This window comes from Venturia canescens, chromosome 7 (assembly GCF_019457755.1).
Source record: "Venturia canescens isolate UGA chromosome 7, ASM1945775v1, whole genome shotgun sequence".
Classification (NCBI taxonomy): Eukaryota; Metazoa; Arthropoda; class Insecta; order Hymenoptera; family Ichneumonidae; genus Venturia; species Venturia canescens.
The window spans coordinates 7,431,684-7,451,097 of NC_057427.1; the positions used below are offsets into that span (position 1 = coordinate 7,431,684).

A 19,414-nucleotide genomic window follows, 5' to 3' on the forward strand; every position below is an offset into this window, starting at 1 on the left:
TTTCGAGATGAAAAAAAGATCTACAACGTTCGAATTCCCTTATTGGAAGCTCAAGTTACGAAGAAATTTCGTGATCCGTGTTGCTGCGGGCTTTGCCTCTTTCATTGGCTCTAAGAACGGCTCAACTTTTTTGTTTCTTTACCAACTTTCGTATCGTCAAACGAACTTGTTTCTTTCTTTTTGTTTATGAAAAGCGAGCTGAAAGCCGCGCCTCGCCGGTATCGATGCGAGCGGCGAAGGCTGCTCGTCCGATGACTCCAAATTTATCTCTGAGCAGCGCTGAAAATCCAAACCTCTCACTTGAGCTTTGCCCGAAGCTTGTGTGCAAGCCTTTATGCACAAACATATTCGCTGTACTCTTATTGCGCCATTCACTTACTTTTCCCTTTGATCAAGTTCGCTCTGACCCTGGACCGCCGGTTCGCCATGTACGACCGGATCCATGTAACACGTACATGCGCTACCTTCGTACCCATTGCGAATACACTTCTCCGCATACACGCTCGCTTGTAACATAGATTCCACACGAGAATCCCAATTATTAGCGTTTCATTAGGCAGGTGCATATCACGACCTAAAGCCCGTATTACCATGAGCTGTCTATAAGCAGATGGGATACTCACATCAAAGGGATCAGTGTGAATAGGCATCCAATTAAAGCTCAGCTTCGGAGGCTCATCGCTGTTTATCATTGTGAGCATTAATCGAAGTGACTATACAGAGTGTACTCTTTCATTGGCATCGGCACACTGATTAGCTCGTATGTAAACGTTTAATAAACATTTCATCGCCGGGTATTTATTCCCCGGAGACTTGTTTCGTCGTTAAATGTCACTTTTTATAAAAATCCTGTGAGATTTCTTGATAGGCTTTACGGCATATCGTAGGGGCGAGCTTATTTCGTCGACATCGGGGATTGCCATTGGTTCTTGATCAGGAACGTTATCACTAGAGATTTCAGTAGAATAAATATTCATCGAATCATCCTGAGATCCTCTTCGTTGACTTACCCATGAGATTTGCCACGATAACTGTGCGCAATCGTTGATTACTATCGGCCTATATCGATGCCACATTTATACCTGGGGGGCGAATTCCCTCCAAACTGTACAACCTCTCCAATCCGTTTCGAATTTTCTGTGTGCTCAGAATAATTTATGAGAAGTGCAGAAGGCTTGAAAGGGGCTGTAACGAGGCCAGAATACGTGCAGGAACGTTCGTACGAGTTTTCGAGCACATTTCCAGCCGAACGATAATTCCACGAGACATTAGATTCGCCAACATCATATTCCATCAACGAAACAACCTCGAATAAAGTGTTTCTGATAACAATCCACGTGGCGCCATCTCTCACAGCAGCCTCTAACTGATGATGCAACGAGCTTCCGGACGAGCTCGACGGATGTCGTTGCGGCTCGATTCATGACGCAGGTTCGTATAAATTCACCATTCCAAAGTGTCATAATATGACTGGAGAGCGAGAGCGCACAGTGTGCTGTGTTAAGCTGATATTTGTAATGCCAATCCTTCCACTGCGCTGTAAGCCTCTCTCGTTCCGCAGCTCTAATTACGATTTAGCGTTACGATTCCGCCAGGCTGCCGCTCTTAAGTTGACATACGAGGAATAAGCCTCTATGCACATTTGCAGGTACAGAGAGAGAGAGAGAGAGATGCCTACCACATATTTAGACAATGAAGGTAAATGCGCTTGCTATCGACCAGAAAATGTAACGCTACAGGCCAAAATGCTAATTGTACGAAAACCATGAGTTGTGTACACGCCGTGAATTTACTTACAGTCAAATGACACGAGGCACCGTGAGATTTGACTCGATATAATCCGAGTTAGATTTCCTATGGGGCGACGAGCAAAAATTCGAAGCTATAAAACAAAAGAGGCACGTAATTACTTTTCTTGACGAGCATGTAATAACGATGAAGCATGTTCGTGAGCTTTGCCGCGCTTTTTCAGCCCCTTCGTCATCGTCCTCCAACTGTTCAAGCCCCCGTTTTATTTTCCCGATAATTAGTGAAAGCAGAACAAGAAAGGCATATCATGAATCCCCGCGACTGCAAGTCACGGAAGTGTCACTCATTGCTGGACGAAGTCAAACGTCACGCAATCTCGCGCGGGCATTATTTACGGAGCTTGCAAGTACAGTAGTTTCCCCCTCGTGTCGTGCTCCCAAAAGAGCTCAACTGCGCTAGACTCCTCTGCTTCTGCTTTCCATGTTCTCACAGGCAACATTCGGAATTAAGCATTCCTTGATATTTCCTCATGCTGAATTTCAAGTGTCGAGGGCCCCTCTCCGTAGCCCTCGCAAAATCTTTAGCTCAATGGCCAGCAGAGTACTGAAATAAAGTTATCCGAGTTAAAAGCTTGCTGGGGGAAAGTAGCAACTGAACTCCCCGCAGGGCCGCCTCGGAATCTTCAATAACGTTTGTCCCGACTGAAATTCTTACTCGAGAATTTCCTTACTCGAGACTCTTTACTGACGTTCTACCGAATGGGGTAAAGTGAGGTGGTTTCAAGTGGCAGAGGACTGCACGCTTCGTCAATTATTGTGCTCCAATTTATAATATTCAATTTGTTCAATAAACAAATTAATGTCTGAAAGCTTCGACTGTAGGAACATTGTTATTTGAGCATAAGAAATGTACGGTGGAATGTGAGGCAAGGGGACATCGCGCACAGGTGCACAGAGGAGACCTATTTATCGCTGAAGGACGTCACAACGAAACTCCGTAAATTGAGTCACGAAGGGAACAAGCTTTTGTACAGCTTTCGACGTTTTGCTTAGCTGCTATACCGAGCACGCGTCTACACGTGCACGGAGGAGGAAAACAAGAGGGAATTCTGCTCGGTCGCGCGATCTGCGGAGGGCAGAGAAAGAAGGAGAGAAAAAAAGAAGGACGCGAAGGATCATTAGTCGGACATGTTAATCCCGGGCCATCATTAAAACTCTCTCGGAAAAGTGACATTGATGACTTTGCAAGCTCTCTCTTTTCCTCGGGCTGAGCTCAGCTCCACAATCAATCAAGTGTTTCCACGTGTATGCAATGGATCTACACGACTCGGTTAAGAAAGAGGCGCAGCGACGCTCCGATCTTTTTTACTCGGCAAAACTCGCTTCCCTCGCGCCTTCAACGGGCAAAAAATCATCCGATAAATTAAGAGGCTCCCAAAAAAAGCGCTCTTTACGTAACCGAAATTACGCTCCGATTGAAATTGATCGAGTTCCGGGAACGATCGCACGACCACAAAAAACTCCGATTTACTTTCTATTAGTAAATGGATATACTAGACAAATGAAATTTTAGGGTCGTAGCCCCGCAATTATTCGCGGCAATGGAGCACAAGTAGTTTTCGCGAGTCCTTTATTTCCAGCTTGGGAGGACCCCCTTCGCGATATACTTTCTTTGTGCGACAAATGTCGAGGGTTGTGAAACTCAACGCGGTGAAAAAGAAAAAAACCGAGAGAGAGAGAGAGAGAGAGAGAGAAACGGAGAATAAAAAAAGAATTGATCGGATCGTCCATGTATATAGTTCCCATTCTGCTCTCCTCGTGTACACACTCCCGTTGTGTTTTGTGTTGCGCCTGGAAGTGGATCGTCACTCATCCAACCTTTTATTTCTTCTCTTCTTTCGAATACATTTCAATTTGCCCCCGGCCGCTGTGACAAATTTCTAGACTGCCAGTTTCCGACCCTTTCTTCTTTTTGTCCTGCGTCCCCTATTTCAGTGACAGCTAAAATAGAGAGGCTTAAGTACACGCACAGATCCATTTCCATGCAAACGATCCCGCCAGCCCGAATGGAGCTACGCGGCCGAGCCGTAGCCTCGCCGATTTCAAATATTATTTAATCTTCGATTAAATCGAACAGAGAATTCGAACCGCGCTCGCTGCTCTTCACCTTGGAAAACGAACATTTCGAGATTTTTAAAAACACTACAAATTTTCACATTTGCCAAAATATTCTTTCCGCCTTTGGTCCACGAGCATCCTCAACGAGTGATTTCATAAATAACGAAGCTGCTTTTTTACAGATGCGGAGCTAATCCATAGAGAAGAGAACGTTTCTGCGTATGTGCTTGAAATTAAACAATAGGTGGGCGCCAGCGCTCCTGGGAAAAGAAGATTCCGCATGTATTCGTGTGTGACTTGGGGCTACAAACTCGTATATGGAAGAGGTAGGTACACACTATTGTTTGCACACGTAATCCTATGCGGTGAGATGAAAGGACCTACGGAGGGTTGAAAGGCACAGGCATTCCCGTTAGCGGCTAATGTAATTAAACGGCTCGAAAGATCCTCCCCACCTCGGCAGTGACCACCCCACGAACACACCGCGAAACAGCCTCTCGAGCCATTGCCATATCCACTTTTACCCACAGGGCTCTGATATGGGCGAAAAGCCCGATTTTTTATCTCTCTCTCTTTCTCTCTCTTTATTTTCTGCCGTTCTCTCGTGGTTGCCTCTCGTGTGATTCCGGTTTTAAGCCGAGACTCGCCACCGCTCGCTCGCTTGGATGCATATTATTTCATTTCCGGATACAAAACAATGCGTATTACGATGCTTTAGCCCACGCCTCCTTTTTTCTCCCTTTCGAACGAGCGAACACATTTAACAAATCAAAATTTCCGAGACCCGCTAGCCCCGATGCAACAATCAAAGCCGCGCGCATTGTTCAACCTTACAAACGAAACATAAAAGCGATCCGCCCCGGCTTAATGTTAAATTTCGTTAATTTACCAGCGGATCCTCCTTCCCCCACCGCTGATTAACCCTCATTTATTCATTGCGGGGCCTCTCAATATTTCATTCCGCGAAATCGCTTTAATCGAATTCGCTTTATTCGTTCGACTTCGTTCTTTGCATAGAGTTTCATCAAAATTATTTTGTACTTGAATATCAATTATAAAATCATACACTTTTCACACCATTCTACTATTTCAATACTGTTTTTACTACCCTCCAACAGTAAAAACGTTAATTTAGTTAGTGTTGCACTTAAATAGGAAACATGATCGCGCCTCCTCCCTTAATACTCCTCCATCACACTCGGGCTCATTTAAACACGCCAAAGAAAAAACAAATGGAGGTATTTGCTCGCATGGCTGAACCCCGAAAGAGTTATACGATTCGGTGACATGTATAGGGACTCGGGTTACTGCGTCTCTACACTTTTGCCAAGAGACGCGAAACTACGGGTAATTGTGGTGAGTTAGAAAATGCACTCGCCCCACACCGAGGATTTCTCCTGGCTGCGCGCATGGCTTCCCATGCAATCTGACCGTCGCTAACTCTCCAACTTCACGAGAGTGTGAAACAGACATGTCTTTCTCTTTGAGTAGCAAGCCTCGGGCTTTTCGTAAGCCACCACGTCGCCTTAAAACCGCAATTCTATATAATTGCCCGCTCTCTTCGTCTGTGGGATTTTCAACTTTGTGGGCTTCACCGACGCGAAAGAGTGAATCTCACATGGGGCAGAGCAGACAACGCGAATATACATTTCGAATGCTCAAACTCTTTTTCTTCGCGCGCATCAAATTTTCCCTGTTTTCGAAGCGGCTTCGACTCGCCGCGGCTTTATTCGCATTTCGTCGAGCCAAGCCCGATGTGCCGGCTTCGCGAGCACCGAAATCAAGGAAATTCATCGGCGCTCCAACTGCGACTACGGAACTTCGACCCTCGTTTCTCGACTCTGGCTCAAAATGTGTTTCGGGTTTCCTAATTCGGTCCACGGGGCCTTTGGGATTTAGCAATCGCGCGGATGGCCAAGGCGAGATTTCATCGACCCTCGAACTGCCGTCAAATGTTCCCTGCTGTTCTTATTTTCCCTGATAAATAACGGGAAAATCGAATCGAGGAATCGAAACGTCCGTTTCGCAGTTGAAGGATCACCGAGCACTTTCGTTCCCCTGCAGAAAACTCGGGGGAAAAAACGAACTCTATTGAGAATACACTATAAAAGTTAACACCTCGAAGAGTACTGACGATGCTAATGGGTATTTTGAGCTGAAAAAAATGGGAATAAAAGTACGTTTATTTGTCGCTACATAGCCGATAAAACACGGTATTCTGTGTTAAATCGAAAGGGTTCGATATTCGTCAGGGGGGGGGGGGAGGGGCGCGCCTACTATTTTTCAGCATTTTTCTTTTGCTCTTTGTCGCGGGCGCGAGGGATCCTGAAAATATGTCAAGCCGTATACATATATCCATAGTTTTTTCATTTTAATTGCGATGCGCGAGCAAAACGAGAGAGCGCGTTTTCCGACGTAATTGATGCCGCAGGGACTGCAGGACCTCCGCGTCCCGCCCCCGCACTTCCATCGACGATACCAGGACCGCGCGCGCCTCACGATATATTTGTGTTTATATATATAAAGGTGGCAACACACCCCCTTTGATATCCCTTTGTCTGTGAGCAATTAATTGTCCGTGTACGCCGAGCGGCAATGTTTTCACGGTGCACATAAATATTTTCACTCCGTTAACCTTTGACGGTAAAGTTATACCGTCGGGGGCCGGGATCCTGTCGGCTCTCGACGATGCTCCAGATATAGCGAACCGTGAGTGTCTTTCGTTCCCGCGCCGCACCGCGGGCACAAATCGCCCGTTTATTTCCCTTTCTACGTCACTTCTCGAAGGGAATTCGCAACAGGGCGAGTGAGAAAAAATGTATACACGCACTCCGAGAAACGGGGATAATTCGTGTCGAATTTAGCAACGTTGTTACTCAGTTTTGTTGATAAATATTGAAACGACGGTAAAGCACTAATTTTGCTGATGTTCTCGACACAATTGGGTATAAGAATTGGGTATTTTGCTGAAACGAAGATCCGAAATTCATGAAAATTTGATGAAAAGAATAAAAAATCGAGCGGACAGTGCACGTGCCCTTTTTTCTTTTCGTTCGACGCTTCGGCAAATAAATGTTTCGTAATCGATCGATAGATCCGAGAATTGTGAGACATTAGCGCTGATTACGACGATCGATAAGACTCTGAAAAATACGTCAACGATCGATGGGCTAACGCGTTCAAGGCTAGCGTTATGATTACGACTAACGTAGGTGGACAGTGCTAGCGCACGATTTATCATCGTCGCGATTATCATCGTGCACGGAGAGACTTTTATACGAATATTTCCGATGAATTTGCTAGAAAAATTTGCTATGTTTTTCAGCGCAGCGCCGTTCTATATCGCCATTCTATTGCATTTCACCAAAGTGCATTGTAATTTTGATGCCGAAAGCAGATCTCTCAAATTTCTTACATCGAACGATCATCTATCGATATCTGAACGTCACTCGTGTCTTTGGCGAAATGTTAAAAATTGGTGAATCGGACTGGACAAATTGCTTGAAATTTTACTATGTACCACTGGTTAATTTTCATGTTTATACGGAGCAACGCCTCGTATAATTGGTGCGCGCATGAACTTTGCTATGTTATTGAGCAAAATTCAGTGTGGTAAAAGAGAAAATACGAAACTATGCAATTTTTCGTATAACACAGAGAAACGACTGCTATGATATCTGCTAAATTTTCATCAAATCACTTCATTATTTACTATGTTTTTGATCAAAATTCGGTAATGTGGTAATGGTTCCCCAAACTGTTGCATTTTTGACACACTCTGTAGCAATTGTTATTATAATATCGATGTGGTCCGAGGTTACTATAAAAACATAGTCTTTTTTGGTATAAAAGTCTCTCCGTGTGTGTAGAGAGTGCCTCAGTTCGATCGACCGAAATCCCTGCATGAATCTTCCCTTTGGCTGACGTGCATCTCGTCACACAAAAATCAGGCCAAACCATCGATTTTCTGGTGGGTCGAAATGGGACTCTCGAATCCCTTTTCCCTGCAGCTTTTACATTCCCTAAATAAATCGGTATGAAATTTAGTTTTTCGAATGGTTCGTACCCAAATTAACTTGATTCTTGGAGCGAAGTTCGAAAAATATTTTCGAATGATTGAAATCGTCGAAGGAAACTTGAACTTTCTCTCGAAATCAATCTTTTGAGCTATCCCAATCCGTTCGGCTCACCCTGTACGTGAACGTCGCCTTAATGTATATAAAAGTGTACACACTCTGGGCAATAAAGACTAGATCGTCGCAGTACAGTTGTGGGGGTTATAAAAGTCGTCCGAACGTATAATAAATGAGGAAGGGACCTTGAACACCTGAGGATTTTTCGTTCTATAGATCGCACTCTGCTGTGCGGAGGCTTATCAATAAGGATAAAAGAAAGGAATACGAGTGTCGCATTTTTCATCGATAACGAAGGGAAATATTCCTCTACGAGAGACATTTTTAAGGTAGGACGATACGGGAGTTGAATTGGTGGAACGTACGCGATGTTTTCGTGATCAGGAAATATTTCGATTCGACGAGGAACGACTCGAGTTTATAAAACATGAAAAAATCTTTGTCGATTCGTATAATTATGAAAACGAGCTCAAAACCAGTCAGCGATTCTCAACATGCCACAAAATTAGCCACTTGGTTGAATCTCCTCTGTAATTAACTGACTTTTTGAACGTCGCAGCTTCGACTACTCCTCGTTTCATACAATCTTCGAACCTGAGCCGACATATTCTTGGAAATGAAGATCTCGAACACGACTCTTCCTCTGATAATAAATAGGAAGGATATTCAACAAAGTTTCAGCACATTTCAAGATCAGACTTTCGGACAGGTTGAAATCTCGTGAAATAATTCATACGGTATATTGGCCTCTCGTCGCTGTGCGAAAGATGTTTCAGCATTATATACACGCGGAAGCGGCAAATCAGGTGTCCGCTTTAATTACGTAAGCTCAGTCTCAGTACTTACGGTGCAAATTGAATGGGTGCGAGCTACGAATAGAGAGGCAGAGAGAAAGAGAGGGAAAGATATTTCCGAGAGATTAAACGCGACTATAACGTTTCCTTGAGAAGTCCCGGAAGTGCTATGACTGGCAAATTGCAGCCCTCTTGAATTCCGCTGCTGCATTTTCATTCCGTGTGTAGTAAATGAAAAATATGACATATAGAGCGTAGCGCGGGAGCGTGTGTAGCTGCGAAGGAACGACCGCGAGCGAGCGAATTGTGAAGCGAGTCTCCGCAAGTAAAATGTCATATAATTATCAAAACAAAAGTTCGTGGGAGGGAAATGTCAGCGGATTAAAAAACTCAAAGTACTTTGAAAAGTCTGGCGAACGAATTGGAATGTCTCGGATGATTATGCATGCGGAACAAATGACTCCGGAAGTATGGGAATTGAAAATCATTGAATATTTTTATATTTCGAATGGTTTTTATCGCAGTTCATAACTTGGAGCTCGCACATTCGAAGGTAAAACTGCGCGAAAACAAAAGTCTGAATGATCGTAAAAAAATGAACGAGAGGCGCGCACCAATCGATGAAACAGACTCTTGCCACACTCCAGGAAAGTCGATATTCCCGGTGATCCATCTTCTGAGTAAATGCACTCGTGGCGCAATTCCTAGTTGGAAAGAGCCCCGAAATGGTGCGATGCGGTCGCTCGAAATGAAGCTGTATTCAGTTGAGACGGTGCCAAGTTGAAGAACATACAGAAATGACAAGCCGCTGGATTGGACGTACGTAACGTTGAGACCGAGCCGAACGACCAAGTCGTTTCAAGGGGTTGTTTCCATCTCCGAGTTCTCAACCTCGCAGAAACTTCATACTTGCTAGACACACATGAACACGGTTCACGAATGCGAGCAAGCGAGAGAGAGAGAGAAAGTTTTGGGCGAATGAGAAAGACACTCGTGGAGACATAACTTGAAAAATGTCGAGATCGAACGAACCTTTGACCTCGGTGGTTTCTTGCATTAACGAGATTTTGACTGGTCCGAATGGCTCAGAGGTGCAAGATCGATATTCGCTAATGGCGTAAAATAACGAATGAAGTGATGAAAAATCGTTAATGAAAAGCCCGCCAATGATGAATCTGTAACCCCCCCCTTAATTTTTAAGTCTCCGCTCCGAGCCAAGGAAACGTTGCAAAACATTGTTTGACGAAAAGATTATTTCGTAAAATGAAGAATTCGATATCGTCTGCGCGGGGAGAGGAATGAAAATTATGCGACCCGCAGCCCCGCGATCCTTCTTAATTCGGCCCTGGACTCGAGGGACTCGGAAGATAGAATGAGAGAAAAGAGAGAGGGAGAAGGCGAGTGCAGTCCGACAGTATTGATTTCAACTAACCAGCGCGGTGGAAAAGTTTCACGCGCGACACACGCCGCGCGTTCCCTCCGAAATGCAATACATTGACGCATTGACAAGCCGCAAAGAATCTGAACTTGCATGGTATTTTGTGAAATTCAATAACGAATCAAAACACGCAGCTACAAATACTTTTCATATTCAAAGTTGCATCTCCCCCCGCAACTCTATACGTGCGGAAAGTATATTAATGTAACGAAATAAAAAAATAAACTCCGAGACGTTTCGAAGCGAAAAAGTCGCCGCGACAAAAGTTTTTACATCGCGTGATACAACCGAATGTCGCGAATTCCCTAAACGACGCTAATACTTAAACTTACTTATAAACTGGATCGCCGGGACTTTTACAGTTGATAGGCCAACCCGTCCTCCAACTCCTCGAGCACCAAATTTTATATTCCATACACGTTTCTCCGTAAAAAGTGTATTCCTGACACGTTCCGCTCTACAAGTATACGTACACTTATATTTATATATACATAGAGATATGTATATTGACATGCATGGCTGTATACGCCGGTCTATGGGGTGTCCAATTCCAGTGGAAAAGCTAAGTACCCTTAAAACTATTTGCTCTGTGAAAAAAACCTTGGGGGCCAACATTGAGAGGACTTAGAAGTGAAAATTGCGCATCTGACCAATTTATTGGGTTGATGGCTCGTGACGGAAAAAGAGATTTGAGTCGACTCTGAATGGGAATCCTCGAAATCTTTATGGAGTGCGATCTGGCTTCGTCATCAAGTTATTTTAATTTAGTGCAGTTTGTGGCGACTCGAAAGAGTGAAAAGACGAGCTTCTTCGTCGTTAATCACGCTAAAATGGAGCGTCAGATTCGCTCGACTTCTGGGTTTATCGATGTAAAAAAAACTTTTTATTTCCTTTCAAAAATCTTTCAAAATTGTTCGAAAAAACCTGGCGAACTGCTTTTATAGCATCCGAAAAATGCGATGAAAACTGGACACCCGGTATGTCAGAGGCACTCTCGGTGCATTGAGTTGAAAGTCTTCGCTAATTTGAAAACTTCTGCAACTTTAAGAGCATGAAGTAATAATCAGTGGAAGTGTGTTTGAGATTTTTCAAAGATTTTTTCCCATTCAAATTGCCTCGAGATAAGTCGACTTAACATTCGTCAATATAGAGAATTGAACTCGCAGTTTTAAGCTCGGTAAGTCTCCCAGCTCCAAACGAAGTGTAAAAATATTGAGAAATGTCGAGACAGAAGTGAAAAAGAAGTTTATAGTTTAGCGATAGACTTCTCAGTATCAAACTGTTACGTTTTATGCATAATTTGCTCTAGACTTATGCAAATACTGTTCGATCACGTAGGAAGGAGAATTAAAACTCATTTCATGATCCTGAGCTCCGAATTAATATCCCAAAATGGCCCGAACGCCAGTTTTATTTTTTAATTTATGATGAAAACGTGTTGAAGTCGTGGCGACTATGGTGCAGCACACTTAACACTTCGAGCCATTCGTGCTTAGGCTTGCGAGGTCCATTTAGTCGAACAATGAACTCTACGTTTTTTCGGAACGATTAAAAAATCATCGGGGATCTCCGTAAATAAGGCAGGTGAAAATAAAATTGTGACGTGGGCGAGATTTATTTACAGCAGAAACTAAAAATTGACGTTTTTTAATGACTCGTCAAAGGCGACTGTCATCGGCGTTTCATTCGTTCTAACGCTCGATCGATTGAACGATAAATCGTAAAATCTCTACTAACAACGACGAAGTACATTCCATACCTTATCTTAAGCGATAATATTAATTTCAATCAGATGAAACTTTTATCAGAAATTTCAAAATTCCACAATCCGTCGATCTCGAGGTCGGAAGTTTTGTCTCTAACGTTCGTCGTCAGGAGGCCGACGCTTATCTGAATATTTTGGTTGAAGATGAAAAGAGTCATCGTAACTTGCGAGTAGTTAGTTCTTGAATTCCGAGGACTGCAGTGTCCTTTTGTCTCAATTTTTCGTCATCAGGTGCACGAGGATCCAGTTTGTCGGTGTTTTCACCGGTGGCAGATGAGGCCAATTCTTTTTGTATTTCATCGAGGGTTTTGCCCTTAGTTTCTGGTACAGCAAGGACAACAAAAGCGACGCTGAGAGCGCAGATGCCAGAAAAAATCCAGAACGTACCGTGCGCTCCAATCTGTTTTTTGAGAGCACTAAAAAACTTGGTAACGAGGAAAGACATGAGCCAGTTCAACAAGCAAGCGCTGCTTCCAGCGATGCCTTTGATTTGGGGGGAGAATAATTCGCCGATCATCATCCAGGGTATGGGATCGAAGCCAAATGAAACGGCGATGTTGAAAGCTGAGATGCAGACGATCGGCAGCCACCGAAACGCTTCGACAATCGCGCTGCCATTACTGTCGAGATAAAAATAAACACCGAGGACGAGAAGCGAGAGAAACATTGCCGTGCCGGAAACCACGAGCAAGGGACGTCGGCCCCATTTGTCAACGACGAGGGTGAATAAAAAAACTGCTGTAACTTGCATCGAGCTTGTGACGATGGTCGACCATTGAGAATCGTGGCCTGTTGCATCGCGGAAAATAGTATTCGCGTAAAATATAATGGCATCGACCCCACTGAAACATTGGAAGAACATGAGACCGTAACCGATGAAAATGCCTTTGACAGCGGCGGGAGAACGGAGGGCCGTCAACAAAGGGACTCGATTGACTCGAGCGTCGGCGAGTGTCTTCCTTTGCTCGGCCATTTCGGACTCTACGTTGTACTTTTGTCCTCGCAGCCAAACGAGCGTTTCGCGCGCACCTTTCTCGTCGTTTTTCATCAGGTAATACGTCGGGGTTTCGGGCATGAAGAAAAATATGCCGAAAAACATGAGCGGCACACTCGCCGATATCAACGACTGCACATGCATGTTGTTCAGCAATAATCCCAAAGCATAAGAGACCAAAATTCCGGCGCACAACAACAGCTCGAAATACGAGCCGAGCCTGCCCCGGGTCTCGGTGTCCGATATTTCGGCCGTGTACATCGGCGCCGTTACACAAAATGCACCCCCGCCTACGCCCAGCAGGAAACGACCGAAGATCAGGAGCCCCAAGGAACTCGGCCATATCACGCACGCCCAGCCGACCGTGAACGGCAGCGTCATCAGCAGCATCGACCTTCTACGGCCCATCACATTCGTCAGAATACCTACAGGAATACAAATGGTCGCTGCTCCGACGTTGAAGATCGAACTTATCCAGGAAAAGTCTTCGGAATCGATGTCAAAAGCGTAAATGAGATTCGCTCCGTCTTCGCCCGCCGGGGACGTCCAACCGTAGACCAAACCCGCTGAAAATGCACCGAGACTCGCCGACAACCCGGCCACGTACTGCGGCAGCTTTTTTCCACGAACTTCCGATCCATCGGGCCGAGAAACCGCCGATACATTTCCCCCTGTCTCGATACCCTCGTTCTCCGGTTTTCGCATCTCGTCTCTCTCCATTATCCATCAGACAATCTCCGATTCACGAGATCATGGAGATTCTTATCTCCACTGTCGAAATACGCTTTTGCCTTTTCCCTCTATCACTCAATCTTCATTCTGATTCTCGACGAAGATTGCACACTTCGATTTCGGTAGCACTAATATTTATCTTGCTCTTTCGATGGAGTCTCGACACAGGTCCAAGTTTCTCGACGATCCTGATGATCTTGGTCGCGACATTCGTAAATTCCCGTTGATCAATTCGATCGTGACTTAATCGAATCGATCGCTGCGTTTTAAGCTTCAATTATAAACGAGTTTCTAAGCTTTTCATTTCTCAATGAATAACTGAGAGGAAAAGAACCGCGTCGTCGTGAGTTTCGAAATTCTACTAACTCGCGCTCTTTGCTTTTTCCTTGGGACAGCTTCGATGCTTTTTGCACCTGCGATTTTACGCAGACGCGAATAAATAAGGTGAGGATTTCGGAAGCATAAAGCTTCAACTAGTTGCATGCTGTTGCTGCTTTTACGACGAGCTTTGCTGGGTGTTGAACGTCGGATTATCTGCTGATAGAGGCTTGCGCTTCGCGAGAGCTGTTCTGCTTCATAGTTTCTTATCTGTACGAAGCAGCGATCTCGAGGGCTCGTGCGCTGTTTTTCGCTCAGCAATCGCTTCGCGCTGGATTCGAAGAACCATCATCAAAAGCACCGAGCTCTTAACCTCAATGGCAAAGTAATATTTCGAAAGATGGATCATTCCGAAATCTCGTACACACGCACACACACAGTGCAGAGAAAAGATCTTGCGGGATGCTGCGATTCAGCAGGCTCGAAGAAACCGTATATTTCATGCGAACGAGCCAAGAGAAAAGTTCCGGTACGATTGATCCGCGAGGATCGAGCCTTATCTACAGACCGATGAGCCCCAAAGCTGCACGTGTTGCATCTTCAGCAAATTCTTGGCAAGTGCGATGCGTTCAGCCGAGCTTTGTATAGAAGGTGTCGCTAAAATCGAGGATTTTCAGGCTCCCACGCTGAAGCACTGGTCGAAAGATTCGCGGCAACTTGCGCCCTCTGTGCACCTCGAATAAGCACGAAAATTCAAAGCCCTTAAAGCCGCACAGTTTGCACGCGACAATCGATCGCGTTTCCTCATAATTGCGGAGGCTCGAGTCCTTCTCGGAGAGCCGAGCAAACGGCAACGAGTAATGCGTCCAGCAGTATTTTCCCGAGGATTTATTAGAATTTTTCTTTTTCGTCGACTGAAAAATTGACGCGGATCCGAATCGATGTCCGGAGCGCAGGTTTTCTCGGTTCTTTAGTCGCCTTCCAGGAGCAAGCTTCGCGGAGCATAATTCATGAAACGGTCCGCTTAACGCCCTGAAACCTCATACGTCAAGATTCCGAATCGCAATGCGCAGCTTGAAGGCGAATTAATTAAGGGGCGCGCTATCGGATCCGGGAACGTTTCTTATCGGATGCGCTGCTCCAAGGAAAAGTGGACTCGTACAATGAAATAAATGCGAGCATCGATGAATAAAAACCGGAGTTATGCTGGATTAACGCGTGGCACAGTTGCGATTGAAGACGAACGTTATGCGTACAAGCGGGGGGATAATGAAGATTCAAGATCGTGAGGAATCTTCGATCATCGTAATTCCTCGAGTGCACACGTCATAGCATGTTTTCGTCAAACGTGACGTCGGCTTTGACGTGCCTCTCCGTTCGATTATGTTTTTACTCAATAAATCCGCCGATACAAATTGATCCGTTAGAGTCCGGGAAGCGGATCGTAAAACCAAACAAATTATGCGGATTAAGGATTTATTCCAATTAACGGTAATGGGGAATCTGTGAACTCTTGTCTCGACGTTACAATTATGTCACTCGACGTTTATCAATTCGCTTCGTTACAAAATCCAACTGCGCATATTCCCTGCTGCGACTTCCGGATGGAAGACGAATGATCGTGGAAATGAGAGATTTGGAAATTCGAGCAACGAATGATCGTCGATCTTTGAGCACTCGGGGAGATGAAATGAATCAACTGATCGATCGAGCCATCGCACAATCGCGAAAAATCAATTCCTCAAACATCGCGCGATGAATTTTCTCGCGATAATGTTTTCAAAATGGATGTGCACGTCTCGAAGAGGAGGCGAAAATGTGTGCGACGAATAACAAAGCTAAGAAACACCTCGAAAAGTCAAGGCTCGTGCGGTGGGATTGTGCGATGGAGGCACGTTTCTGGCGTTATCCTTTTTCGTGATCGCGAGCATGTACTGTAATCGTCTTGACCCTGTCCTCGCAAGATGGATCCTTGAGGCCTCCCATATATTCCATTAAACTCGTTTAAAAATGATAAAGCGAATAGATTGCCGGTTGGAAATATGGAGAGACGATTAGGACGGTGGAAAATACTTGCTGCTTTTATCGTCACCGCAGTTTCTACTTTAATCGACAGGACAAAAAAGCTTCGGAATCTATTTACGGTGATCGATACCCGACAATAAAAAAAACGACGCAGATCGAACAAGCGGCGATGAAAAATGAAAATATTTTGAATTCCTGTTTAAAAAGTTGAATGGACGTAACGACGCACGTTTACAATCCGCACTCGTGATAATAAATTTTTTCTATAAACTACGCTGATTCATTGTTTATAACAATAAATTTTCAGTGGACTTTTCGACTGACTTTTACACGTACTTAACCCCTCCGCCCCGATAAGTTCTGATCCCAGTGATCCGATAATCAGTACGCCGAGGCGAAAAAAACAATTCCAAGATATTCCTTAGGCCGGGGGGTTATCACGAAAAGCCGCAGGGAAATTCAAGCGCAGACAATGCGGAAGTCTCTAGCGAGAAAAATCTTCGTATGTGCAGTATTTATGGCTGTGAATTTTTGTTTTTTCGATACGCGAGAGCGTCGGAACTCGGCCGCGTCTTTTGATAACGTTCAATGGAATTATCAAGCTGCTCGTGTCAATAGTTCAACGAAGGGAAGACGCGCGATTCTGCGCCATCCTCTCCGAGATTAATAATCTCTCGATTTAATTATTATGCTTCAATAACGAGTCGTCGGAAAATCAATTTTTACATTCGTTTCATCGAAACGATAATTCTCACGAAGACGAAAATGTGACTTTAGCTTCTTAGAAATATGAAGCCGAAAAACAAATTGAATGTAGAGTTGGAATGCCATTCGTTTTTAATATTAACTGATGCTATCGCGACTTTGAGTGATCGCGTATGAATGAAGAATTCGTACCGATAACTCAACGAATTTATTACTACTTCGACCGATCGTTGCACATCCATTCATCAAATGAATCTCGTGGCGTGGCTTTCTGGCGGCGTACGCTCCGCTGCACATCCTTCCAAAGCCTCCGTAATGTCCGACATCGATAATGCACTTTACTACTCGGCAAGGCAACCCGAAAAAACGCTTCCCCAACAGCCTCGACTCTAGTTCACTGTATTTTCACTTGTGATACGTGCACGAGCGAACGTATTTTCAAGTTTTTTGAATCACTCCAAATTGTCAACGCAGTTTCTCCGGAGTCGTTTGTCCACGCGAAGGACCAAATTTTCTTCTAATTTTCTCACGCCTGTCACTTCAGCCTGCTCGTTGGAATGTTATCGAACGTTTGTGCAAAGTTTTCACGACTGTAAATTCTTTTGCTCTCAAAAAGAAATTCGAATTCGGGGCTATTCATTTTTGAATTTGAACCGTTTGCTCCCTGTTCGGCTAATTATTTCCGTGAATTTCCACGCACAAATGCCAGTTTTAAACTAATTACGAAAACTATAAATCCACTGCTACAATCAGCTCGGAAATATCAATCGAAACCATGATAATTGGGGTCAATGTGACCAACTCGAAATGCAATTCACGGTCGATTCTCCTTTAAAATGCTCGTGACGAAATCCGCCTTCCTCGTTCGAGTTCTTCCGTTTAATGTTGCTCTCCCTTGAGAATAGGAAATGGGACTCTCATCCCGGCGCGTGTTTGTTCGTCCGACGTGCTACGGACAATGCCACGGGAAGACATTGTCGCGAGTTTAACGTCGCTGATCAAGGCTCCACATTTCCAATTCCAACGTTTCGAATATATTCGTGCGAATCAGAGGTCAATTAATCGATTTACGATTAATCGAAGCTCTGCGTCAATAACAAAATCTCCTTCGACGGCATAATTAATGGGATTTTATTAAATTAATCGATTCCAATAGCTTCGCAAAAAATATTGAGTGGCAGAAAAAAAACGAAGTTGAACAGCTGACAACGATGCATCGAAAAAAGCAATCAAGTTTTAACGTTGTAAGGAAAAATTCTGGCTGAACTTGGACGAAGGGAAAAAAATACGAAAAACTCCGGCCATTTTTTCACCTGCTGCAGTGATAAATGGCTCCTCGTTTTTTCCCTTTTTCTGCTCGTTTCCTGCACATGTGTGTCGGCTGAGTGCAGAAAAAAACTGGATTTTCAGGCTCCTATCAGAGTGAATCTTGCATTTATTTTTAACGGTTGAGATAAGCCGTCCCGAAGAATCTTAGGAATGCAGTTTTCGAGCATATATGTGTACGTAATTGTATGTAATCAATTAGTTTGAAGAAAAGCAAGTAACTAAAGCGCTCGTATTTAAGTCGCACAATTTTTTGTAATTCATCGCGCAGTTGGTGTTCCGTGGCATGGCTTTTGACACGTAAGCACGTCGAACTCGGCAAAAACTTTGTTATTTTGTTTTCTCGTTCTGAAAATCCGCGCCGGGACGAATGCCAAGCGGCGAGAGTGTTTGAGAAAAACTCAGGAAAAAATAAAAACTTGTTGAAAAAATAACGTGAAAATTTCTGGACGCGATTGCGGTGATTCAAGTTTTCGGAAAAAATGTCTTCGCTTTCGGTATCGCGGAGATCGAAGCTCTCGTTAATGGGAGCATTATTTCTGGCTCCAACGAAATAAAGAGCATTTTTACTGAGCAACGGGACCAGAAACGTCGTCGAATCTTATCGTCGCTAAACGAGTCGCGAAAATGCCAGTCAAAAGACATTCATAACGCGGCATCGGAGGCGTTGAGAGTTCCTGGAACGTCGCTCGTTCCTGCGTGTGGGATGATGAATCTAAAAAAATGTAAAAGCATTTTCCATTTGGGTGGGATCGCGCACAACGCTTGGAGTCATGCGACGAAAAGGTTCGAAAAATTACATTAATTTGCGAGGAGAATTCGACGGTTATTTCGTCTCGATTGATCGGCAGTAACTCGATTCCCAAATTACAAAGATTTCCGCAACAATTCACGGTTGCCTGGACATCGCTTGTTCGATGAGGTCTCGTGCCTCGCGAGCACGAGACTCCGCAGTGACACGCGCGCGAGTCACGAGTTAGCTGCAGGCCGAAAAACAATGCCGAGACAAATCAATTCACGAAATTTTGATCGGCTCGAGCAAGTCTCTTCGAGAAGGAGGGTACACTCGCGCGGCCTTGCGGACTCGTTGATAACGCCTGACATATTTGCGCGCGCGCGCGCGCGATCATATTTTTGTAGATAAACCTGTCACACTTACAATTTTCATATCGTGTCATCGCAATGGCACGGCGAGAGTGCAGTGTCAAGGCCAATGGACAATCCATCCACGTCGGAGCATTCTCGTGCCATTGAAATCTCCCTCCTTCTCTGGCGCGAGGCCCCCACTCCTCGCGCACCGTCGTTTGACCGTCCGCAT

General features: G+C 44.6%; 1 protein-coding gene and 1 long non-coding RNA gene across 3 annotated transcripts in view; both read right to left on the reverse strand.

Moving 5' to 3' along the window:
- Positions 1-19,414, reverse strand: part of LOC122412928 (uncharacterized) — a 104,189-nt gene that overhangs the window by 74,282 nt on the left and 10,493 nt on the right. The gene's annotated exons all lie outside the window — the stretch shown is intronic.
- On the reverse strand, positions 11,845-13,712 carry LOC122412926 (facilitated trehalose transporter Tret1-2 homolog). Its single transcript, XM_043422920.1, has one exon. The coding sequence runs from the start codon at positions 13,708-13,710 to the stop codon at positions 12,151-12,153; it is 1,560 nt and encodes a 519-aa protein (XP_043278855.1). The 5' UTR covers positions 13,711-13,712; the 3' UTR covers positions 11,845-12,150.

Excerpts from the sequence above, each read along its gene's own strand:
- LOC122412926 (XM_043422920.1), bottom strand. The coding sequence starts at position 13,710 with ATGGAGAGAGACGAGATGCGAAAACCGGAGAACGAGGGTATCGAGACA.